At 39.6% G+C, this 27,043-nt stretch overlaps 1 protein-coding gene across 4 annotated transcripts in view; it reads right to left on the bottom strand.

The window, feature by feature from the left end:
• ULK2 (unc-51 like autophagy activating kinase 2) overlaps nt 1-27,043 on the bottom strand; it is a 77,368-nt gene that overhangs the window by 25,032 nt on the left and 25,293 nt on the right. For all 4 annotated transcript variants that reach the window (XR_005834749.1, XR_005834748.1, XM_040630113.1 and 1 more), the window contains exons 11-14: nt 25,311-25,358; nt 24,862-24,950; nt 19,360-19,531; nt 6,868-6,928 (exon numbers count right to left, since the gene is read on the bottom strand). Coding sequence is in view for 2 of the 4 variants with exons in the window: in XM_040630113.1 (XP_040486047.1) it covers nt 6,868-6,928; nt 19,360-19,531; nt 24,862-24,950; nt 25,311-25,358 (370 nt within the window). In the remaining 2 variants the exon portion in view is untranslated. The remainder of the gene's footprint in view (nt 1-6,867; nt 6,929-19,359; nt 19,532-24,861; nt 24,951-25,310; nt 25,359-27,043) is intronic.

The raw sequence follows: 27,043 nt of genomic DNA, 5'->3' as shown, positions 1-27,043 counted from the left end.
TGAAGTGTTAGCGTTGGGTTTCTGTAATAGCCTCCTTCCTTGCTTTTCCTAAATTCAGAAATAATACGCCCTTTCAATTCAACTTACAACCTATCGAAACATCAGGGACAATACTGCACCTTAAAAAAGATGATGTATTTCATTCTTCTGCCCTTCTCTAATACTAAAGAAGCCCCATGAATCTAACACTTTTCCTCAAATTACAAGATAAAAAGAGACTGTAGATCTAGTTATTGAACAAACAGTATGATTATTTTCTGAAGTGTCACTTTAGAGCTTTTTGAACCATAAGAGTATTTCGTACTTAAAGAAAATCTCATCCAAAACAGAAATGTTAGTTTGCTTTGCTCAATATCCATTCACCCACTTACTAGCAGAACTCAAATTTTATGGAAGGTAGTGATTTGCTCAATGAAATTATGACACACCCCAGACTCCTTGGCAGCCATGAGTGGCCACATATCTCTCTTGGTCAATAAGATGTAAGTAGAAGCTTTCTCTCTGTTCTTCCTCTTTCCTCCGACCCAGAACATGGGTGTGCTTGCTGGAGCTGCAGCAGCTACCTTTGAACCGCGAAGAACAGGCCAAAAGAATCGGAGACAACTTCTTTGAGCCACAGAAATGAAGGCAACAACTGTTTATTTTGACTTCTCATCTTGCAAGAAAACTAACCCTTTAGTGTTAACCACACTATAGTCAGGACTGTTGTTTCTAGTTCCTAGTCTATTAGCTCTATTTTTCATTTAGGTCATTTCCATCAAGTATCATGTATTTATTTATCCAGCCATCCTTCTATATTGAAGCATAGTTGACACACAATGTTATATTAGTGTCAAGTGTAACAGTAAATATCTTTCAAATACAATGATTTGTGTTTTTAATATCTATATACCTGACTGTGAAGTTGATCTATAACCTGAAAATTAAAACAAAAAACTTCTACTGGAAACTAAACAGCTTTATAAGACTTCACTAACCAACTATGGTGCCTGTAACCCAGAGCCCGCGAAGGCCTGAGAGCCCAAGTTCCCCCAAGAGAACAACCAGCACGGCCATCAAGCATCAGAATGTGGATGAAGAAATATCATCTTTCTACTATCTCAATTCAATGAGTAAGGACGTTGTTGGTGAAGCAAGTACATCTAGGAATTTTTTTTTTAACATATACATTGTCAGGTTCTAATATTTTTCCTGTACTTGTTAATCACCAAAGGGAATTGGAGTGGAATAAAACTAGCTTAAGAAGTAAACTTAGCAACTTCATACATAATTCAAAGCCCCTCTCTCAGGGACTCTCAGGCAATCCTCTCCCAGCATATGAGGAGATGAACAGCCATGGTAGGTATCCTGGAAATGCGGTCTCTGGACAGAATCTTCAAGCAGCCTTGCTCAGTCTACAAAGTCCTCCCTGGAGAAATTCCCAGAGCTCCAGCTAGCTAAGACCACTATAGCCACTTTTCTGTCTAGCTTTAAATTAAGCACACTATTCCACCACCACCTGACTCCCTAAGCCCAAGGTGAGGAGAGGGAAGGTCTGTGTCTGCCCTGAGTCTCCAGCACGGGTGGAAGTCATCTTTGACCTGCATGGAATACTAGAAAGACTAAGCAGTCTGCCCCAAATACAATACACTTTTATTTTATTGAAATGAATAATTTTTGCCTAGGGGTCAGGCATTTTCCTGGAAAGAAATACAGTTAAATATCTCAAAATAATTTCAGTAAAAGTGAGGTTCTAAGGAAAGAATGAGATATACTACCACTAACATTACAAGGATTGGCCTATGAGAGGGTAGTTACTGGGACACGGAGATACACCATTTTAATGGTTCTGTAAGGAATATGCCTTGTGCCTACATCAAACCATTTTAATTTTGCATACAGCATAATTTTAATATATTTGTAATCACTCATTTCCACATGCTCTTAATATCTTATGGAAGAGTATTATTTTTTTCAAAATACTCACTACCTTTCTCTGAACCCCTTTCTACACTCCCTGGTATGTGTACTCCTACCACAATCCCTGGGGAGTAGGCTGAGAGAGCAGCTCCCATTTGGGACACGCTGTTCTCAAAGCAGAGAGAAACAGACTGATGACAGAACAGAAGCTTTCAGAGCCATTATGTAGTTCTGCTATCACTCTTTTCCCCTCTCTTTTAAGATCGGCACGTCCCAATTCTTGTATAGAGTCTGAGATAAAAGTACCAAAAAAGCTATAAAGCTGTTATTATTAGCAACACATAAATATGCAATTTGTGACATCAATAACAAGGGGGGGAGAAGTATACTCCCATACTCTCTACAGTATAGTTTTGTATGCAACTGAAGTTATCAGTTTAAAATGGATTGCTGTATCTTAAAGATATTTTATGTAGTCCCAAAAGTAACCAAAAAGAATATATTTATAGAATATACACAACAGGAACTAAGAATCAAAGCATGTCACTACAACGAGATCAACAAAGCACAAAGAAAGGTATTAAGAGAGAAAATGAGGGGCAAAAAAGCCACAAGCCATACATAAAAGTAACAAAATGGCAATAATAAATCTTCCCCTATTAGGCTGAAAGTAAAAGGATTGAAAAAGATATCCCAGGAGTGCCTGGGTGGTGCAGTCAGTTAAGCATCCAAGTCTTGGTTTTGGCTCAGGTCATGATCTCAGGATCGTGGATCTCACGTGAGATTGAGCCCCATGTCAGGCTCTACACTCAGCTGGGAGCCTGCTTAAGATTGTCTCTCCCTCTCCCCTCTACATGCATCCTCTCTTTTTCTCTCTCTCTCTGAAATAAAGAACCAAATCTTAAAAAAAGAGAGCAGCAAGAGTGGCAATATTAATATCAGACAAAAGAGACTTTCAGTCAAACACTGTTACAAGAGACAAGGACATTATTAAAGGGTCAACTAACCAGGAAAATATAACAATTTTAAATATTTATACGCCAAACATCAGTGCTCCCAAATATATGAAGCAAATGTTGACAGAATTGAAGGTAGAAATAGTGTCACAATAACACCCGAACAATTCGATACTTCACTTTCAATAATGGACAGAACGACCAGATGAACGAGCAACGGAGAAACGGAGCTTGGACAACATTCTAGATCAGCTGGATGTAGCAGACACATACAGAACACTCTCCCGACCACCAACAGAAGAACACACATTCTTCTCAAGTGCACATGAAACATTCTTCAGGACAGACCACATGTTAGGGCGCAAAACAAATCTTAAAATTTTAAAAGACTGAAATCATACATAGTATCTTTTCCATCATAATGTTTAGAAAGTAGAAATCAACAGAAGGAGGAAAACTAGAAAAATCACAAATACACAGAAACAAAATAACACACTCTTAAACAATAGGTCAAAGAAGAAATTACAAAATAAATCAGAAAATATCTTGAGAAAAATAAAAATCTAAACACAATGTACCAAAATTTATGGAATACAGTGAAAGTAGTGCTAAGATAGATGTTTTTGGCTGTAAATGCTAACACTAAAAAAACCCTGAACCCCCCCCCCCAAAAAAAAACCAAACCACAAACCCCACCTTGAATCAAAAACTTAACTTTACCCCTCAAGTTAGAAAAAGTACAAACTAGGGGCACCTGGGTGGCTCAGTCAGTTGGGCATCCAACTCTTGCTTTCGGCTCAGGCTGTGATCCCATGGGTTGTGAGATCAAGCCTCATGTTGGGCTCCATTCTCAACAGGGAGTCTGCTTGAATATTCTTTCCCTCTACCCCTCCCCCCACTCACACTCATTTGCAGGCCCCCCCCAAAAACAAATAAATAAATCTTAAAGAAAAAATACAAACTAAACCCATTTCCTAACAAAAATTAGGAAATAATGAAGATTAGAGCAGAGATAAACAAAATTGAAAAAAACAGAAAAACTAAGAGCTGGCATTTAAAAAAAACCCAACAAAATCAACACTTAGCTAGGTTAACTAAGAAAAAGAGAAGACTCAAAATCAGAAATTAAAGAAGGAACATGACAACCAATGCCACGGAAATAAAACGGATTGTAAGAGAGTACTATGAACAAGTGCTTGCCAACAAATTGGGTAACTTAGAAGAAATGGATAAATTTCTACAAACACATAGCCTACCAAGATTGCATGATAAAGGAAGAGAAAATTTGAACAGACCCATAACTAGTAAGGAGATTGGATCAGTAATCAAAACCTCCCGATAACAAAAAAAGCTCCAGACCAAATGTTTCATGGGTGAATGCTACCAAACACTTAAAGAATTAACATAAATACTTCTCAAACTCTTCCAAAATATTAAAGAGGAGGAAACACTCCCAATCTCTTTCCATGAGTTCAGCATTACGCTAATACCAAAGCCACACACAGATACTACCAAAACAAAGGAAATAATTTTCCTGATGAAATTTGAGGCAAAATCCTTAACAAAATACTAGCAAACCAAATTCAACAACACATTAAAAGGATCATATACCGTGACCAAATGTGATTTATAAGATACCTACATTAATGGAATGAAAGATAAAAACATGACCATGTCAATTCATGCAGAAAAAGCATTTGACAAAACCCCAACATCCTTTAATGATAAAAAGCATTCAACAAACCAGGAAAATTGAAAAAAATTACCTTGACCTAAAAAACACCATATATAAAAAGCCCATAACTAATATCATACTCAATGGTCAAAGACTATGATCAGAAGACAAGGATGCTTGTTCTCACCACTTCTACACAGAATTCCTAACCAGAGCAATCAAGCAAGAAAAATAAAAGGCATTCGAATTAGAATGGATGAAGTAAAATTATTTCTGTTCACAAGACCCAAAAGATTTCACACACAAAACACCATCAGAACTAATACATTCAGCAAAGTTGCAGGAATGAAATCAACACACAGATATAAGTAGCATTTCTATACACTAACAATGAACAGTGCAAAAAAGAAATTAAGAAAACAATGCCATTCACAATAGTACCAAAAAGAATAAAATACACAGGAATAAATATAACCAAGGAGGTGAAAGACTTGTATATTGGAAACTATAAAACATTGCCAAAAAAATTACAAAAGACATCCCATCTTCATTGACTAAAAGATTTAATTCTGTTAAGAAGTCAATACCACCCAAAGTGATCTATACGGATCAGTGCCATCCCTACCAAAACCTCAGTGGCATTTTTTGCAGAAATAGAAAAATCTATCCTGAAGTTCATATGTAATCTGCAGGGACCCTGAATAGTCAAAACAATTTTGGAAAAGAAAAACAAAACTGGAGGTTTCATACTTCCTGATTTCAAATCTACAGTAATCAAAACAATGTGGTTGGCATAACGACAGACATGGAGACCAACAGAATGGAATAGACAGCCCAGAGACACAGACATACAGACCAACAGAACGGAACAGACAGCCCAGAGACACAGACATACAGACCAACAGAACGGAACAGACAGCCCAGAGACACAGACATACAGACCAACAGAACGGAACAGACAGCCCAGAGACACACCCTTGCATATATGGACAAATGATCTTCGACAAGGATGCCAACACCACTCGATAGGGAAAAGACAGTCTCTTCAGCAAACGTGAAAACTAGATATCCATATGCAAAGAATGCAGCTGGACCCTTGCTTTATACAATATACAACAATTGACTAAAAATGGATTAAAGAGCTAAATATAAGACCCAAAATTATTTAACTCCTAGAAGAAAACATAGGAGAAAAGTTTCATGGCAATGATTTCCCGCATCACACCAAAACCACAGACAACAGAACAAAAAATAGACAAATGAGACTACATCAAATTCTAAAACTTCTACACTCAAAGGACACACCAACAGAGTGGAAAGACAACCTTTGGAATGGGAGAAAATATCTATCTGATAAAGGGTTAATACCCAAAATACATAAAGAACTCCTACAAGTCAACAACAAATGATAGATAAATGGCCATGAAGTATATGAAAAGACACTCAAAGCCACTAATCATTAGAGAATTGCAAACCAAAACCACAATGAGATATCACCCCACACTCATTAAGATGGTTATTATTTAAAAAACAACAACACAGAAATAACAAGTGTTGCTGAAGATGCAGAGAAACTGGAACCCTTGTACACTGTTGGTAGGAATGTAAAATGGTACAACTGCTATGGAAAACAATATGGCAACTCCTCAAAAAATTAAAAGTAGAAATATCATATGATCCAGCAACTCCACCGTTGGGTATAGATCAAAAAGAATTGAAAGCAGGATCTCAAACAGGTATCTGCACATTCACATTTATAGCAGAATTATTCACAATAGCCCAGAGGTAGAAGCCAATTGACCATTGACAGATGAATGGATAAACAAAACAGAGTATATACAGAGAGAGAGAATGGAATATGGTTCAGCCTTAAAGAAATTCTGACAAATGCTACAACATGGATGAACCCTGAGGACATGATGATGATTGAACTAAGCCAGTCACAAAAAGACACCTATTGTATATTCTCCTTATATGAGGTAGCTGAAGAGTCAAATTCATAGAGAGAGGAAGTAGAACAGTGGTCACCAGCGCCTAGAGGTGGGAGAAATGGGGTGTGCTCTTACATAATGAGTACTGGGTTTTAGTTTTGCAAGAGGAAAAAGTTACTGCACAACACTGTGAATATACTTAATGCTACTGAACTGTGAACTTCAAAATGGCGAAGGCAACAGATTTTTTTGTGCTTTTTACTACAATTTAAACTGTCTAAAAAAAGAAATGACAAATGGTGAAACAAAATAAATTTTGGAATCAAAAACATGGTCAAAGTTCTATAACGTTACGCACAAAAACCAAAATATGAAAAATATTCTAATTTAATATATATAAACATACCCTCCACACACCAAAAACTCATTTGAAGCACGTCTGCCGGCAGTTCCCATTGGCATATCGTCTAAAGGAGAAAGAGAAAAATACCATCAGTTCTGTTCTACCACCTGCTTAAAAAATGTAAATTGTTCCAGCATGATTATTAGGAAAATCTGAGCACAACACTAATTTACCACTTGCTTATGATGCAATTTCCTCCACGAGTAAAAGCAGTTAAAACCATGAGGAAAAACACTGAACACACTGCACCCAGCTGAATTCACAGGCTGTAACCCTTCAGTGCCCACTGCTACAAACATCGGGTCTTTCCAAGGTAAAGTGTCATCTTTATTTCAGTGTTATGCATTTCTTCACCATTTAACCTGCATGGCAAAAACTGTGCTAACGTTTTTATCATGTTCCTTTTAATACGTCACTCACCAATGTCTTTGAGTGTTATGCCCCTAATTCCAATTTGCCCATAAACTCTTTTTTATTGAACAGTTTTTTCAGAGAGTGGTAACTTTTAGGAACACACATGCCACATTCTAGTACAACTGACTGTAAGCAAAGTCTAGTTCACCCCAATGTTGGAGCACCCCCATCCTGCATAACACTCCTTGTCTCGCATGGGTCCTTGAACAAGACACTGTCGAGGCCGGGGCCTCTCAGGTGCGGTAGCACACATCACAGGCCGTCTTCACCTACTCCGGTATCATCTATATATGGGAACAGAGCTGAGATCAGAATGCAGGGGCCACTCATTCTTGTCACTGGTATGTTCATTATATCACATTGCCTGTGTGATTTCAAATGGCTACACAGGCATAATCAATGTGTTGATATGAAATAGCAGTGTTGACCAAATACGTTTTTAAAAAGAAAAGTATAGGTTACACTGCTAACCCATACTCAAAAAGGGAAAAAAAGAAAACAAACACAAATATCCCTCTGAATGGCCCTAAATAAGAATTGAGCGATGCATTTAGTTTAGCACATCTCAAGTCCCTGCTCTCACAAAGCTTTCATTCTAGTAATGAAAGAAGGTAATGGTGTCAGGCATGATAAGAAATATAAAGGAAAATAGGGCCGCCTGGGAGGCTCAGCCAGTCAAGCACCTAACTCTTGATTACGGCTCAGGTCACGATCTTGGGGTCATGGGATCGAGCCCTGCATCAGGCTCCACGCTCTCCTCTCTAAAAATAAATAAATAATATAAATATTTAAAAATATACATAAAGGAAAATAAATCAGGGTAAGAGAATAAAGAGAAGTGAGGAAGGAAGGTACCTATTTTAAAGACAATAGCTCCTGATATGGTAATGAAGGGAAAAAGGTAGATGCAAGGAGAGAAGCCTCATTTCACTAAGTATACTTCATTTTGTAGCTTTGAGTTTGGAGTCATACATAATCATGAAACAAAATAAAATCAAAAGGAAAAAATAATCCCTAGAAATGAAAAGTGAAATGAAGCAGAACAGTCATCATCTTTTGTCACACATAAACATGTGTCAACTTGTCAGTGGCATGACTAGAAGGGAATCTTTTCAAGTGACTTTAAAGCTCCTTAATTTGATTGGACATCCCTAATGGGATTACCCTAAGGACAAAAAGACCCACAAAAAGATTTGTTTTTTTTAAAGTGGGCTCCACGCCCAACATGGGGCTTGAACTCTTGACCATGAGATCAAGACAAACATGCTCTACTGACTGAGCGAGCCAGGCACCCCCCTAAAAAGATTTTAAATAGTTTTAGTTAATTACATTGTTATCTTGATATGCTACCATATTATGGAAGGAGAGAAAAGAGAACCTAAAGTCACAAGGGCAAGAAGAACAGAAAAGTCAACAGCCGCAAAAATTTAGAAGTTACAAAGCTGATCCAAGCATTTGACCTAGGAGACGCAAGAAGACAGAATCCTTAGCCAATAGAAGTTTCCCCCGTACGGTATGAAGGAGTCTTCTCCAGGAGATGTGAGCAGCCCTCCAAAAGGGAAGCGTAATACATAATACGTCACCACTGTCATTAAGACCCACCACACATGAAGCTTTCAAATAACGTTCTAGTTTTCAATTCTTCATTATGAGTATACAACAATTACCAAACACTCAAGAAAGGAATCTAATCTGAAACCCAGACTCCAAAACAACCTGGGAGAGATAAAAAAGAAATATTTTCCATGGAGAAGTTTAAAAAAAAATGTAATTAATGTCCTCAGAGATAAAATATTGCACACTGAAATAAGGACAATACTCGAAGGGAGGGAGAGCTTCTAAACATTAAAATTATGAGAGCATAAATTATAAACTCAATAGAAGAAAACATCAAGGAAACTTCCCTAAAATTAGAGCAATAAGACAAAACAAAAGTAAAATCAGACAAAAGAGGTAAGAAAATCAGGAGTGTACTCAGTTATTTGTCTTATTATTACTTTTAAATTGTACAGATGTTTTAAAGATCTTACATGGGGACTTTCGAGTCCTGGTTTCACATGTAAGAAGCTGAACAGACTGAAAAATCAACAATTCTTCTTGGATCCAAAAGAGAGAGGAGGACAGAGGCAAACTGATGCCCCAGGATTAGAGACATAGACAGGCAAGCACGTGGACCTGTGATTTGTCCGAGAAGAGACTAACCAGCAGAAGGCTTGCGGAAACCACAGCCAGGGCAGAAAAACATGAACTCTGACCGACAATTTGCTGGAGGATCATTGTGGACAACTCTCAGAGTTCAGAATTCCAGGAGGATCTAATCATCGGGAGGCTCACAATATTGTCAGATTTATCCTGGGGAACTCAGAGGCTCACAGTAAACACTCGAGAAAAATCCCCTCCTGCTTCTGGTGGGGAAGGGAAAAGGGACCATTTTTAAATAGGTTCGAGCACTGTGTTCCTAACAAGGCCTGCCCTCAGGGGTAACCACTTCATCAGAGCTTTATCTGCTGGAGTCAAGCTCCAGCCTAACTGGGCTGGGAGCTGGGAAATACCCCACCCCAGTGCCCTAGAGCCATCCCGTCCCACCTCAGGCAGGAGGGAGAAACTGGGAAACACAGCGAAGCTCAAAGACCAGAGACCCAGGCTCCCTAAAAGACTGAGACCTAATCACAGGACTGCAGAACACTTCCTCTCCCCCATACCGCATCATCACATTACTAAAAGCCTACTTACAGCAGTTCCTTTTACCCAGGACATCATATATGACTACCAAGAAAAAGTCAAAAGGCATATCAAAAGGCAAAATACAGTTCGAAGAAACAGGGCGAGCATCAGAACCAGACTTGGCAGGAATGTCAGAATTATCACACTGGAAATTTAAAACAACTATGACTAATATGCTAGGGGCCCTCATGGAAAAGGTAGGCGGCATGCAAGAACAGATGAGCAAAGTAAAAAGAGAGATGGAAATCCTAACAGAGAACCAGAAAGAAATGCTAGAGATTAAAAAACGCTGTAAAGGAAATGAAGAATGCCTGTGATAGGCTCCTCGTCGACTGGACACAGCTGAGGAAAGCAGCTCTGAACTGGAGAACACATTAACAGAATCCTCAAAAACTGGAAAACGAAGACTTTTTTAAAAAAACTTTAGATTTTATCCATTTATTTGACAGAGAAGGAGAGAGCACACAAACAGGGGGTACGGAAGGGAGAGGGAGAGGGAGAAGCAGGCTTCCCGCTGAGCAGGGAGCCCGATGCAGGGCTGGGTCCCAGGACCTTGGGATCATGACCTCAGCCAAGGGCAGATGCTTAACCAACTGAACCACCCAAGTGCTCCAACAAAGATTTTCTTTAAAAACAACAGAATAGCCAAGGTCTGTGGGACAACTACAAAAGGTGTAACATGTGTAATGGAATTACCAGAAAGAGAAGAAAGAACAAAAGGGAATAGAGGGAAATATTGGAAACAATAATGACTGAGAATTTCCTCAAATGAATGTCAGAGACCAAGCCACAGATCCACAAAACTCAGAGAACTCGAAGCAGGATAAATGCCCAAAACAACTAGCTAGGCAGATCTACAGAAAAATCAAAAATAAAGAAAAAAAAGTCTGAGAGAAGTAAAAAAAAAAAAAAAAAAAAAAAAAAAAAAAAAAGAACACCATACTTAAAGAGAAACAAAGCTAAGAATTGCATTGACTTCTCAGTAATCACACAAGCGAGAGTGAAGTGAAATATTTAAAGTGTTGAGAGAAGTAAACCACCAACTTACAATTCTGTACCCTGTAAAATTACCCATCAAAAATGAAGGAAAAATAGACTTTCTCAGACAATAAAAATTGAGGAGATTTGTTGCCAAAATAATAGTAACAGTACATTCAGTTATGTATGCTTAATGTATATGCTTTATGAATATATGGATAGGCTTATGTATTCTTATATTTAACTGGAATGAATGACAGCAATGATACACGGGACTACAGGAAGGAATTAGGATTTCGTTATTATATGGTACTTCGCACTATCCATGAAGTGGTACAGTTTATTTGAAAGTGGACCTGGATTGGGGTGCCTGGGTGGCTTAGTTGGTTAGGAGTCCAACTCTTGTTTGGCTCAGGTTATGATCTCAGGGTCATGAGACTGAGCCCCGTGTTGCGCTCCACGCTCAGCAGGGAGTCTGCTGGAGATTCTCTCACTCTCCCTCTGCCCCTCCCCACTGCTTGCACATGTCCCCCCCCCCAGATAAATAAATAAATCTTAAAAAAAAAAATGAAGTGGACCTGGATTAGTTATAAGTGTATATTCCAAACTCCAGGGCAACCAATAAAGAAAGCAAACAAACAAACAAAAGTATAATTGATATGCTAAGAAAGGAAAGAAAATGGAATCATAATAAATGGTCAATTAAAACCACAAAAGGCGGGCGCCTGGGTGGCTCATTCCATAAAGCAGGTCATGATCCCAGTCACCTGCCTTCAGCTCAGGTCACCATCCCAGGGTCCTGGGATTGAGCCCCATGTTGGGCTCTCTGCTCAGTGGGAGCCTGCTTCTCCCTCTTCCTGCTGCTCCCCCATTTATACTCTCTGTCAAATAAATAAATAAAATCTTTAAAAAAATAAAAAAATAATAAATAATAAAACCACAGAAGGCAGAAAAAGAGTGAAAGATAAAAACAGGAACAAAGAACAAGGACGAGGAAAAGAAAACAGTAACAAATATGTTAGATATTAATCTAACTATATCAATAACACTTTTAATGTCAATGGTCTAAATGCACCAATTAAAAGGCAGATTTCAGAGTGGATTAAAACACACAACCCAATTACATGTTAACTATAAGAAAACCACTTTAAAATATAAAGACATACAGATTAAAAGTAATTGACGGAGAAAAATAGACCATGCTAACACTAATCAAAAGAAAGCAGGAATAGCTATATTAATTTCAGACACAGCAGGACTTCAAAGTAAGAAAAGTTAGGGATAAAGAAGGGCCTACACAATAATATATTTATATAAATATAAATTCTCCAAGAAGACATAATAATTCTTACTTAACATGTATGCATGCCCCTAACAATGAGCGTCAAACTATGCAAGGTAAAAACTTAAAAGGAGAAACAGGTGAAACCACTATCACAGTTGGGGACTTTAACACCCATCCCTCAAAGATGGACAGATCCAGCAGGCAGAAAACCAATAAGGACACAGTTGACTCAATAACACCATCAATCACCTGAATATAACTGATATCTACAGAAAACTTCATCCAACAACAGCAAAATACACATTTTTCTCAAACTCACATGGAACATTTACTAAGATAGACTACATTCTGGACCATAAAACACATCTTAACAAACTTAAAAGAGGCACGCCTGGGTGGCTCAGTGGGTTAAGTGCCTGCCTTCAGCTCAGGGTCCTGGGATGGAGCCCCACATCGGGCTCCCTGCTCAGCGAGGAGTCTGCTTCTCCTTCTCCCTCTGCCCATCCCCCTGCTTGTGCTCTCTCTCAAACAAACAAACAAACAAACAAACAAACAAATAAAATCTTTAAAAAACAAAACAAAACAAAAAACCAAAAAACAAATTTAAAAGAATAGAAATCAATTTCTGCTTGTAGACCACAATGGAATTAAACCAGAAATCAATAATAGAAAGGTAACTGGAAAATCCCAAAATACAGGGAAACTAAAAACATACTTCTAAATAACAAACTGGTCAAAGAAGAAATCTCAAGAGACATTTTTAAATATTTTGAACTAAATGAATTTGAAAACACAATAATCAATAAGCTTCTAGCCAGGTTAACTAAAGAAAAAAACAGAGAGAAGGGATACAAATTACTAATATCACAAATGAAAGAACAGACACCAGTAGGGATCCCACCAAAATTAAAAGGATAATAAAGGAATATTATGAACAACTCTATGCCCACAAGTTTGACAGCCTAGATGAAATGGACCAATTCTTTGAAAGACACAATCTGCCAAAACTTACTCAGGAAGAAACAGGCAATTTGAATATACGCCTTTATCTATTAAAGAAATTGAATCAATAATTAATAGCCTTCTAAAACAGAACACACCAGGCCCAGATGAGTTCTCTGGTGAATTCTACCAAACATTTAAGGAAGAAATTATACCAAATCTCTATTTTCAATCTCTTTCTGACGATAGAAGCAGAGAGAATATTTCCTAACTCATTCTATGAGGCCATCACTAACCTCATACCAACACCAGAAGAAGACATTACAAGAGGACTACCAACCACTGTCTCTCATGAGCACAGAATATTAGCAAACTGAATCCAGCAATGTATAAAGAGAGTTATACACCATGACCGAATGGGACTTATCCCAGGCTTGCAAGGCTGGTTCAACATTCTACAATTAATCTATCACATTAATAGACAGAAAATCACAGAAAAAGCATTTGATAAAATCCAACCACCATTCATGATAAAAACTCACAGTAAACTAGGAATGGAGGGGAACTATCTCAGCTTGATAAAGAATATCTACAAAAAGCTACTGCTAATATCATACTAAATGGTGAGAAACTCCAAGCTTTCCTACTAAGATTGGGTAAAAATATAAGGATGCCCTCTTGTTTCTTTGTTTTTTTCTCCCACTGGTTTTTTATTGACTGTGGTTATTACAATTTCTGTAATAATCTGTGAAGAAAGTCCTCTTTTACCACTTCTTTTCAGCAACTGGAAGTCCTTGCTAACGGAATAAGTCAAGAAAAGGAAGTGAAATGTATACAGCTGAGGAAGGGAAACATAAAACTACTGTTCAAAGATGACATGATTATCTATGTACAAAAATCCAAAAGAATTGACAAAAATACCTGGAATTAATAAGTGATTAAAAGCAAGGTTGCAAGATACAAGGTTAATACTTAAAAAGTAAATTTCTTTCCTATATCTCAATAAACTAAAATTTGAAATTAAAAACACAACACCATTTATTATCAGCACCCCCCCAAAATGAAATACTTAGGTATAAATCTAACAAAATTCATACAGGATCTGTATGAGGAAAACTACAATATTCAGATGAATGAAATCAAAGAGATAATCTAAATAGAGAGATATTCTATGTTTTCGGATAGGAAGACTAAATATTGTCAACATGTCAGTTCTTCCTAACTTGATCTATAGATTCACTACAATCCCAACGAAAATCCCAGCAAGTTATTTTATGGATATCGGCAAACTAATTCTAAAGGTTAAATGGAGAGGCAAAGGACCCATAATAGCCAACAGAACATTGAAGGAGGAAGACAAAGGACTGACACAACCTGACTTTAAGACTTACTATAAAATCACAGTAATCAAAACAGTGTTGTATGGGCAAAAGAAAAGACAAACAGATCAACGGAACAGAATAGGGAGACCAGAAAGAGACCCCCAAAAATATAGTCAACTGATCTTTGACAGAGGAGCAAAGGCAACACAATGGAGCAAATCTTCAACAAATGGTGCTGCAATAATTAGACATCCACAGACCAAAAAAAAAAAAAAGATCTAGATACAGACCTTTCGAAAAAATTAACTCAAAATGGGGCACAGACCTAAATGTAAAAGAAAAAACACTGCAAATATTGTAGAAGATGACATAGGAGAAAACCTACAGGAACTTGGGTATTGTGATACCAACACCAAACACACAATCCATGAAAGAAATAAATTTATGTAAATGATTTAATCATTAGTGATTAACTTATTAAAATTAAAATTAAAAACAACTGCTCTGTGAAAGACAATATCAAGAGAATGGAATATAGGCTACAGACTGAACAAAGATATTTGTAAAAGACATATCTGATATAGGACTATTATCCCAAGTATACAGAGAACGCTTACAGCTCACCAATAAGATAACAAACAACCCAAATGAAAAATGAGCCAAAGATCTTAAGAGACACCTCACCAAAGAAGGTATATGGATGGTGAATAAGCATATGAAAAGATGTTGAACATCAGATGTTGTCAGAGAAAAGCAAATTAAAACAACGAGACACCACTGCACATCTACCAGAACAGCCCACCCTGGAGCACTGACATCACCAAATGCTGGTGAGGGTGTGGAGCAACCGGAACTTCCATTCATTGTTGGTGGGCATGCAAAATGGTACAACCACTTGGGAAGAGTTTGCTGTTTTCTTACAAAACTAAACATGCTCTTACCATACCAGGCAGCAGTCATGCTCCTTGGTATTTATCCAAAGGAGTTGCACATTTATGTCCACATAAAAACCTGCACACAGATGTTTATAGTAGCTTTATTCTTTTTTTTTTTTTAAGATTATTTATTTATTTATTTGACAGAGAGACAGCCAGAGAGAGAGGGAACACAAGCAAGAGGAGTGGGTTAGGAAGAAGCAGGCTCCCAGCGGAGGAGCCTGATGTGGGGGCTCGATCCCATAACACCAGGATCACGCCCTGAGCTGAAGGCAGATGCCCAACAACTGAGCCACCCAGGCGCCCCTATAGTAGCTTTATTCTTAATTGTCAAAAATTGGAAGCAAGCAAAGGGTCCTTCAATAGGTAAATGGACAAACTATGGTACAGATCTACAGAGACAATAAAAAGATCAGTGGTTTCCGAGGGACGGGTGGGGAGCACAGAGGATTTTTAGGGCAGTGAAAATGCTCTGTGTGTTATAATGATGGATAAATGCCATTATACCTTTCTCCAAACCCACAGAATGCACAACAACAAGAATGAATTCTAAGTAGACTATGGACTTTGGGTGATTGTGATGTGTCAGTGTAGGTTTATCCTCAGTAACAAATGTACTGTTCTGGTGAGTGATATTGAGAATGCGGAGGCAGGGGGTATCTGGGAAACTTGTACCTTCCTCTCAGTTTTGTTGTAAACCTAAAACTGCTCTAAAAAAATAAAATCTTTGGGGCACCTGGGTGGCTTAGTCGGTAAAATGTCCAACTCTTGATTTCAGCTCAGATCATGATCTCAGGTTCGTGAGATCGAGCCCCACGTTGGGCTCAGTGTGGAGTCTGCTTGGGATTCTCTCTCTCTCTCTGCCCCTCTCCCCTCTTGCTCTTACTCTCTAAATAAATAGATAAAATCTTCTAAAAATATTTGCATGATGTATTTTACAATAACAATTTTTTTTAAAGATTTATTTATTTATTTGACACAGAGAGAGAGACAGGCAGCAAGAGAGGGAACACAAGCAGGGGGAGTGGGAGAGGAAGAAGCAGGCTCCCAGCGGAGGAGCCCGATGTGGAGCTCGATCCCAGAACACTGGGATCACGCCCTGAGCCGGAGGCAGACGCTTAATGACTGAGCCACCCAGGTGCCCCATACAATAACAAATTTTTAATAACTAAAGAGAAGGGTGTGGGGACGCCTGCCTTTGGCTCAGGTCGTGATCGCAGGGTTCTGAGATCGAGTTCCACATCAGGATCTTGCTCAGCAAGGAGCCTGCTTCTCCCTCCCCTCTACCTCTCCCTCTGCTTGTGCTCTCACTCTCTTTCTCTCTGACAAATAAAATCTTTAAAAAAAATAAAATAAAAAATCAAAAGAAGGTCGTGGCCAACTATAACAAATGCTGTAAACACATCAAAAACATGAAGACTGAGAAATGACCTGAGATTTGGAAGCACAAAGACCTTGACAGCAGTTTTGAAAAAAAAAAAAATTTCAAATGCAATATTTACACAAGGACAAAAAACAAAGGTAACTACAATAAGAAAAAAGATGTGAATGTCCTTTATGCAGGAAAATATAAACATCTCTCAAAACACATTAAAAATGTGTGGTTTTGTTTTTTTTTTTTACTTAACTAAAAGTTAATGTATACTGTATTACTAGCTTCGGGGGTAGAACTTAGTGGTTTATCAGTTGCATACAACACCCAGTGGTCATTTCCTCAAGTGCCCTCCTTAACGCCCATCACCCAGTTACCCCCATTCCCCCACCCTCCTCCCCTCCAGCAACCTTCAGTTTGTTCCCTAGACTTGAGAGTCTCTTATGGTTTGCCTCCTTCTCTGTTTTTATCTTATTTCATTTTTCCTTCCCTTCCCCTATGATCCTCTGTTTTGTGAGTAACACATATTCCTGATTTGACAATTTAATATTGTAAAATCATTCACTGTCCCTGCACAGGTCTTATAAAATCAACACAATTCCCATCAAAATCCCCAAATGGTTTTTTGTAGGATTTGTCAAGCTGAAATTAGACTACATGGGGGCAAAACAGGTCAAGAGTAGCCAGGGTGATTCCAAAGAATACTAGAATGCTCTCTCCATCACCCTCCCCACAATCTCTCTCTCTCTCTCTCTCTCTCTCTCTCTCACACACACACACACACACACATTTTAAAATGTTATAATATAGACAAATAGACCAATGGAATAGGAAACCTTAAAACAAATCCAATTCTTTATGTAAACCTGATATGACAAATCTGGAATTGCCTATTAGTAGAGAAAGGACCAAATATTCAACAATAAGATCCCTACACCTTATTCCATCTACAAAAGTAAATTCCAAGTAAAATTAAATGTGAAAAAAAGAATCTTTAGAAGTTACCATTATTCCACTGGGGCAGCATGGCAGAGACTATTAGTTGCCTACAACTTGTCTGTACCAACATTTTATAGATTTGAAGTTGAAAATTTCTAGCGTATCCAGGTGGAAGGAACTCTGACACAAGGACTTCTGTTACAATACATCTTGAATAGTGAAAAGACAGAAATTAGCCAGGTAACCCTCAGCAGAGAAATGGACAAACTTGTGGTTTCGTTGTACTACAAAATTCAGATATTAAAATAAACTACATACATATCTAGATCGGTATGTAGATACATAGCAAAACATGAGTAAAAAACCAAGCCGTAGAAAGGTTCCTTATATCATTTACTTAAAACTGTAAAAACACGAGAATATCGTATGTGATTTATAGATACAGGCATACGTGGAAGTATAAAAACATCTACAGTAAGAATTTACCTGTGGCAAGAGCAGAACGAGGAAAAGGACTTTAGCTGAACCTACATAGCATCTGACGTCTTTAAGAGGAGACAGCTAAAACAACGTGGCAAAACGCTGACATAAATAAAATTAGAACGGTGGTGATTTGAGTGTCTGTTGTTATTATTTCCTCTTTGAAATAGTGCATAATTTTTTAAGTTTTAACTCCTTTTTTAAAATAGAAGAAACCCACTGTATGCTGGATTTTTAAAGGTAACTCCCAGTAGTCGGAGCACCGAGGGTGAACCGCCCCACCTACTCCCGCAGCCCTGTCCGTGCTCCCCCTTCCCCAGCCGCTCCCTCCCGAAGCGCGCTTGCTCTGGGGATGATGGCCTTCACGACAACGGGGATGGTGCCTAACGGTACAGCTGTGAAATCAGTATTTGACAAACAACTATACAGACCTCTTGACACGAACTTCTCCAACCATCTGTCCCTGCACATGGTCAACTTGATACTATCCAATTATTGAAGGAACCCAATTTCTAGTTTTTCTGATCCTGTTTCTTCACAACCAAACCACAGTTCCTTCTTTCTCAATGGTTTTGTTTAACTTCTTTTTTGTAGATTTTCTGGTGCCCTTCGCTATTCCTTCGAGCCCTGACCATATTTAGTCAACTTAGATTCTGCTTCCTTTATAAAAATTCTTCCCATATATTTATGAAACTCATTCCTGACCTCATGCCAGTCTCTTCTGAAGGCATCCAGACTGGTTTTAAACTCCCTTGACTCTTAGGTTGTTTTTGCAAAAGAGGTCTTCCTTTAATTCCTTTCCTTAGATTTAGTTTCTCTCATTCTGCTGACTTTTCTATTTCTTTCTGTGTGGATACAAACAGAATTTGAGGTCATTTCCTGTGAACTTTTCTTCTACCTGCACAATCCACAGTTACTGCTTCATGGGACGTGACTGAGCAGGCTTTAGAACGGGAGGTAGAGGGTTCTGGGAATTCAAACAACTAAATAAAGAGCCCCTTGGAAAAGGTGCCCTACACGAGAGAGCATGACATAGAGGTTCAAAATAAATGCTAGTCTAGTAAATTAAGAAATATAATGTGTACAAGTAGAAAAGATTCTCACATGAGTGGTCTGACGAGATGTTGTGTGGAACGAAAACAAAGTCATCCGTGTCACAAGAAGAGTTCTTGCTACTAGTACTGGCAGAATCTTTGGACACTTGTAGAAAGTTGGGAGGACCCAATGGTGGGGAGGATAAGTTTTCTTCCTGAATGTGCTGCATATCTGGAAGGGACTAAAATTAACAACATAAAATTAAAACTGGCCTAATAATAAAATGCACGTCAGAATAGCCATTAGACTAAAGAATACTGTCTTCATAAAAGTGGGCATAGAGTTCAATTCCATCTTAAAATTTCAAAAAAAAAAATCTCTTTGGAAAATCTTTCCCTTAGAAAAGCACAGTTTAAAGTGTCTTTGTATAAGGACTTCTAAAATGGTTTTCCAAAAATGATACTTAAAAATATATCATACCACTTATCATGTACATGTCTGCCTCTCCTGAAATTTCTGAGGTGTGTTTTTATCATCTCAACCTTCCCAGTTTCGGCTCTTGGCCTAGCAAAGCTGGTACTCAGTAACTATTCACTTGATGACTAAAACACAATGTCTGGGGACTAGACTAATGACATCCTGCACACATTTTTAAAAGTTTTAAACTTCCAATGAAGAAAACATTATAAACAGGAAAGCAAGAGACCATGTTATGTAAAAAAGTAAATAAATCAATAACGATAACTGTATTCAAGCCTAGAGATTTATGTACGCTCACAGAAAGAAACATCTGGAAAATCTTACAGGTTGTGGGTATGTTCCTTTTGTTTCTCTTTTGTTAGGGGAAGGAGTGGGTTTGCAGGAGATAGGACAGAAAGGAAAGAAAAGCATATAAATGTATATAAGCGAATACTCAGATGTAAGCACTTACGTGTCCTTTGGCATTTGCCTAGTTCAAGGACTCAAGTGACACCTCCAATTAAATGTCTTGATTACACAATGGTTTTCTGAAACAATGAACTTCCTAACTTATTGCGTTAAGTCCCCTGTGACCCTGTTTAACCTCTGTTTCTATTTAAGAAAAGAAAAATACTACCCAATGCTCTTTAAACTTAAACCCATATCTTAAACACCCAATTCACTGCTAGCCCTCCTTTGAAAGTTACTGTACAATGAAATCTGTCTCAGATCTCCTATTGTGTGTGTGTGTCTGTGTGTGACACACACATCACATACAATCCCCTCATCACTTTTTAAAGAGACCTTATGTGTCAAGGTAATAAAGGGAAGTGACAATGGAAGGACTAACGTGACTGACCGTCTACCATGGGGTAGACACTGTTGAGAGCTCTCCATGTCTTCCCTAACCCCAGTCCTGTTCTGAAACCCATTTCATATATGTATATATATGTACGTACGTATATATATCTCAGAAGTTTAGGAAATTTGCCTGAGATCACACATCTAAAGAGCAGTCAAGCTGAGATGATCCAAGCCTCTAACCCCACAATTTCTTTCCAGCGGTTTAGGCAGGCACTTTCTCAAGTTCTTCCATGTGTTTGTAACATTGTCTGCACCCATGGCATCTGAGCGGAGCGATCTTCTCCTCGCTAGTCTCTCCGCCCATGCTCTAAGTCTATTCCCCTCCACCTCCTCAGAGACCTGGACCAGCTCCCCTCTGCTCTCACCCTCTCCCTTTCCTCTGGCTTTTTTCCCCCTCCGCGTATAAACACATTACATTTTCTCAACCTCAAATCCCCGCAGTCCTCTTAATTACCATCTTCTCTGACTTCTTTACTTTTTAACAACGTCTCTCGAAATTATCAGTCTTCATGGACTCAAACTCCTCACCTCCTATGTGTCGCTCAACCCACCATAATCCACTTTTTGCCTTCAACTGGCCAATGAAATGGTCTTTATCAGACGTACCATTCACTCCCACTGCCAAGTCGTGCAGACACGTGCTCTATTCCCTGTTACCTGAGCTGTTTCGCCTGCACAGTGACCGCTCTTGACACTCTACCCTTCGCTCAGTGAGTCTGCTTCTCCTCCCACTTCTTACTCTGTTTTGTGGGTACCTGCTTCTCGTTTGTCCCTTAAAGGAGAGGGGAAGAGTGTGGAGTTCCCCAAGGGGCCACTCTGGGTCCTCTCTTCCTCACATTTTTATACTCACCCCGGCGACCACTCTCACCCTCCTTCAAGTACCTGCAAGACCCTGCAGCTGAGGTCTCTCTGGTGAACGCTGAACTGACTCACCACCTTTCCACTCCAAAGCACTCCTCCCCACACTCCCTGACTGAGCGGCTTCACCATCACCCCTCCATTCGGGCCCCAGTTCAAGCAATTCCACGCTCGGCAAACTCTACCTTTCTCTTACGTGGCCCCCACCTTCCCTGTAGCTCAGGCCCTCAGTCTCAGAAAAACAAAAAACAAAACAATAAAGCTGCACTAGTCTGTGGTGTTCTCTTGCCTCTAACAGAGAGACCCCTCTACTCTCCACTAGTCTCACATGCGGTCATCCACCCCGCTTCTAGAAGAATCGAGCTAAGACACACAGCGGGTCACAGCACACCTCTGCCTAAAACCATTCAGATGGCTCACCACAGCCAAATCCCATCAAGACACAGCAGCTCCCTGCCTCTCCAGCTTTACCTCCTCCTCCCCATACCACCAGCCCAGACTCTGCTCAGAGAAGCCTTGTCCACAGAACTTCCAGCAATGACAGAGATGTCCTACCTGTGAGCTGTCCAGTGTGCCGTAGACCCACTAGCCATAGACGGCTACTCGACACCTGAAATGTGGCTAACGTGACTAAGGTACAAGATTTTACATTTCACTTAATTCTAGCAAATTCAAGTGGGCCTGGGGCGGGGGTTACAGAGTTCTTTCAGTGGGTCATGCTTCCGTGATTTCATGAATGGGGATTCCTCGGCCTACAATACCATTCTTTTACTAATTCACCTTGCTAGGTGTTTCTTCAAAACCCACCTCAGTGCCCTCCCCTGAGCAGCCTTCCTGAGTTCTTGGTCTGATTTCATGCTCCTCATTCATGTTCCCACAGGCAATAAAGAGACACACACACACATGTTCCAACAGTATTGGTTTACCTACCTGGTCTCCACACAACTAAACTAAAAGCTCCTTAATGTAAGGGACCTGGTTATTTCATTCATTAGTATCAACCAGAACCTCACACAAAGTAGGTGCTTAATAAATGTTATGAAACCAAGACATATTCAAGGAATACTATCTAAATAGCATTTAACCTAGAGCCAATATCATAACTAAAAGACTGATTCAGATTTTTTTTCTTCCCTTCCAAAGATTTCTCTGGAATCGAGTAGCAGCTGGGTATTTGTGTGAGAATATAAAACAGAGAATGCTGCCTGTGCATGCCTGTGTGTACCAGGTGTTGTCAACCCTCCCTATGACAGTCTACTCCAGCCGTGGGAAGCAAGAGGATGCAGGCATAAAAGCATCTTATTTTTGGCAGGTTACATTGAAAGCAAGGCCTATTAAACCACCTCATTTCTCACTATCTGGAAATTACACAGAAACATTCTCGATTTCCTTTTATTCCCCAGTTTTCCTTTTTCGCTTCTTATTTTCACTTCAAGCATTAGCTTTAGCTTTTTTTTTTTGTTTGTTTAAATCGGCTCCACACCCAGCGTGGAGCCCAATGCAGAGCCTGAACTCACGACCCTGAGACCAAGACCTGAGTTGAGATCAAGAGTTAGACGCTTAACGGACTGAGCCACCCAGGCGCCCCAGCATTAGCTTTTAATAAAAGCCTCCTAAAAACGGTTTTCCCACCAAAGTGTTCAGCATCTAAATATGCCTCCTCTCTCCCTCTGTCATGTCCTCACCCCTGTTAGCTCTCCATCTCTTCGCTAGCAGCCTGAGCCTAGCTCCGCATGCTCTCCCTTTCAATGCCACCCCCCCAACAGAAAACCCCAACTCACTCTCTCCAGTCACAGCCATTTCCAATTCTATGTCCCTCCTACTGGACCCTCTCTTTCTCATTGCTTGGTCATTCCACAAACAGGTCCCTTCCCCTTGCTCTCCCCCACATCTCTCTCATAATTACATTCTTCCCTGGGGCTCCTTTCTCAAGCATGAACTGTGCATTTCATATTATGTCCCCCACTGTATCAAATACAGACTTCGCGATAACAGCTACAGCTGATCAAGCCCAGGTTCATGAAGCCTGCCTTACAGCCGAGTGAGCAAGCAGCCGGGCCAGCAGCGAAGCCAGCGGTGCCTGGCTCCGATAAAGCCACTGTCTCTCCATGTCAACACGCTTCCTCTGCATTTCTCCCCAGTCACTCCAAACCCAGTGGTCTCTTATATCCCAGACCGAAGCAGGAAATCCACAACACTTTTTTTCCCCTCTTAGTTCTTTTTTAATTCATGGGAATATAATGTCTTATCAGCCCCTCTGCTTCTTCTAACTTGCTATAAGTCTGCAGGGTTAGGCAAAAAGGGTTTTTGCCAGTTTTCGGACTCGTCTGTTCGTGATCGGCTGCCTCGGCATCTGCTTCGGCTATGGGCTGTTAGGCTTTCCCTGAAAATAATAACAACAGCAGTTGCCACTTACTGAGTATTGTGTACCAGACGTTGTGGTAAAGTGCTTCTGCTCATTTATCATTAAAAACCCCTATGGAATACGTCCATTACACTGGCTTGCCACATGAGGAACAGGCTCAAAGAGATAAGTCATTTGTCCTGGTTAGTGTGGCAGGGAAGGGATGCAGACGCTCCCAAGCCCCATGGTCTTACGCCTCGGAGGTGAACCCGCTAACCGTACAATCACCTCCTTTTGTGACTGCCCCACCCTCCGCCAGCAGAATTCAAGACATTCCCGTCTGCCAGGCTAATCTGGAAAATATTCACAATAGCTGACACAAGAGCCCTTGGACCTTCAGCTGATGGAAAAGCCTCAAGGTCACAACCCACACTGCAAGGAGATCTGGGGGAAGGGTCAGAAAAGGGCAGAGAGGAGCAGAAATTCTCAGGATCTAGAAGAAGCACTTAGGTTGGAGGGAAGAAAGCCATGGAGAAAGTGGCCTGGGAAGCCCAGGGGAGGGAAGAGGCTGGTGTGGAGCAACCCTTGAAGGGCTGGTAACCATCATTACCGGAACTGAAGTCAGAGGAATGTGGCTCAGAGGTCACTCACCACCACTGGAAGTTCTGTGTACAGTAAATATCCAAACTGATGTGATGACAGTCGGAGAAAAGAAATATTAATTATCTATGTACTTGTAATGGGTACTCTTTGCAGCGATCATCCTTTGTAATCCCCAGGGCGTGAAAAGGTGACAGTATTGCACTCCCTCTTTAGAGGAAGATGCCTCGGAGGGGTGACCTTTCTTGCTCAATACACAGCTCAACAAGGACAAAGGTCCACATCTAGATTCATCTGACTCAACAGTAATGCCCTCTGCCCACACCTCGGCAGCACTAGTGAACACTGCACATCAAAAGGATAGCCACAGTGTATTTGCAGGCTCCCTTATGAACACAGGCAATAGCACTAACGCTGAAATTACTTTTAATAAAACCCAAACTTACTGGTGGGGAGGCAAAGCGACAAGGTGGAGAGCTGCCACAGGGGCCTCCAGAGACAGAGCCGGCATACACAGGCACTGGAACCGGACAGGCTGGGGGAAGAAACACAGGTGAAGAGAGACGCCGTGCTGCAGAGCAATTACACGGCTCGTCTAATAGAAAACCTGTCGAAACCACGACCTCTTTGTGTTGACCAAGAATCCATTCACCTACTTACTACAGCTCCCATGGGTAAAACTAAAACTGCAGCAATCACTACAACTACTTCAACTGGGATTTGGGAAAAAACAACTGTAATTCAATAAATAAAGCTACAGGTATTTAAGAAAAGCTTAATGAAATCTTGAAATAATGAATTAATTAATTTAATTAATTTTGTGACACAAAATACTAATTTTTCCTTAAGTCTGCCTTTACTCTTCAAGTAAAAATGCAAAAGAACGGGTACTCACATTTTTTCACTGGAACTTGCTCAAGAAAAGGATGGTTAAAAAATGCTTCTGTAATGAAAAAGGAGAATGCAACCCTTAAACTGAGGCTGACCAGCAGACCGGTTAATCTTGTCAATGTATTTAACACGGTGTCTTTGAGATCATAACTATTATTAACTTCTTTATGTAGCCTCCATCACCTTCCATTTTAAAAGCCTATGATTTTTATAACTCACCCATAAAAACGATCAGATTATAAGGAATTCTTAACGAAAAATTTAAAATAATAATTGTGAATTTTGCAAACACGCGTTACTAACGCGGCCCGCCCCGAGCAACCGAAGCAGATGTGTTCTGGGACCTGCGCTGCCCTCACGCAGACAACCCTGGGGAGGGCTGAGAGCAGGCCCCCACTAAGTGCACACGGAAAGCACGGCTGTGGTTAACTGTCCTAAGAGGCAATCCAGGCAGCTGATTTATATAATAAATCCCATACTTTTATCCCAGAAGAGATATTCCTGCAGCTGGTTTCACATTTTTAAAAAAAATCTGTTAAGTCTGATTCAATTTCTTTGGCTGTCCACCAAGGGTAAATCCTACACAATAAGCCTGCTAATTAAATAAAGATAAATAAGTCGGTGAGGACATGGCCGTTCATTATTTTACTTTCTTTACCTTCCTGTGTGTTTAAAGTATTTCACTATTTCTTTAAAAACCCACAAAGATAATCTCATCTGTCACGAAGTCCCAGACCCGATGCTCGTGAATCTCACAGGGCGGGCAAGGAGGGCAGCGCAACACCAGCGCGGGGGTTAAATGAGGTGACAGGAGATCAGGAAAAGCTTAACTCAGGGTCAGTCTAATGTATCTTCTACCCTGAAGGGTCCTGTAAGTCTCACTGAAATAAATCACCAAAAGCCACTCAGGGTAAATATCAGTTACAAGACTTGCTAAGGAATAGAAATGTGGAGAAACACATGAGTTTTCTACCTGAGATCATTTTTAGAGCAAAAATTAATATACATATACATAAATTCTAGTTTGATACACAAGATTTTTTTATGCTGATTTTTACAATGGACATAATAGGGATGAAGTAGAGAAGATATAAAAAGAACTGAATGCAAATGCTCTGAAACTGCATTCTAAATCAATTGCTACGGTATGGAAAATATACAAATACTTGACATACAATCTATCATTTAAAAACTATCATCGACGAATATGTTGTTTCAGTACTGACCCCTATTTCTCATGGTTACAGAGCAACTCTCAATTTAATTTCTCCCTCTGAAAGATAAAAATATTTACCAAGTACATGAGCTGAAATTTAGTTCCAAGTTTACAGAACTTTAAGAAAATACATATTCAGACTATTTCACCTTGTCCCCTAGATGGAAACTTCTAGAGCTATTGTCTGCTGAGGACATTTGCTAGGACAACAAACTGAGTGCTTCACATAGCAGTTTATTTAATCCTCACAAACTTAATGCACGGCATTATCTTCCTTTTATGGACAAGGATAAAGCACATAAAGGCCATGTATCTTCTCCAATGTCAAAGCTAGCAAGCTGAGGGACTAGAATTCAGACTCTGGTCAGTCTTATCCAGGAGCCTATGTGGACTTCCATAACACACATGAACAGACCAAAACTCTGGACTAAGTTTTTGCAAATCTCTACTATTGCAACTAATTACTACAGGAAAAATCAAACACTTTTTTTTTTTTCCTAAAAATGTCAAGATCAAGGTTA

Source organism: Ursus maritimus, unplaced genomic scaffold (genome assembly GCF_017311325.1).
Source record: "Ursus maritimus isolate PB19 unplaced genomic scaffold, ASM1731132v1 scaffold_14, whole genome shotgun sequence".
Taxonomy (NCBI): Eukaryota; Metazoa; Chordata; class Mammalia; order Carnivora; family Ursidae; genus Ursus; species Ursus maritimus.
This window is presented reverse-complemented; position numbering and strand designations above follow the sequence as displayed.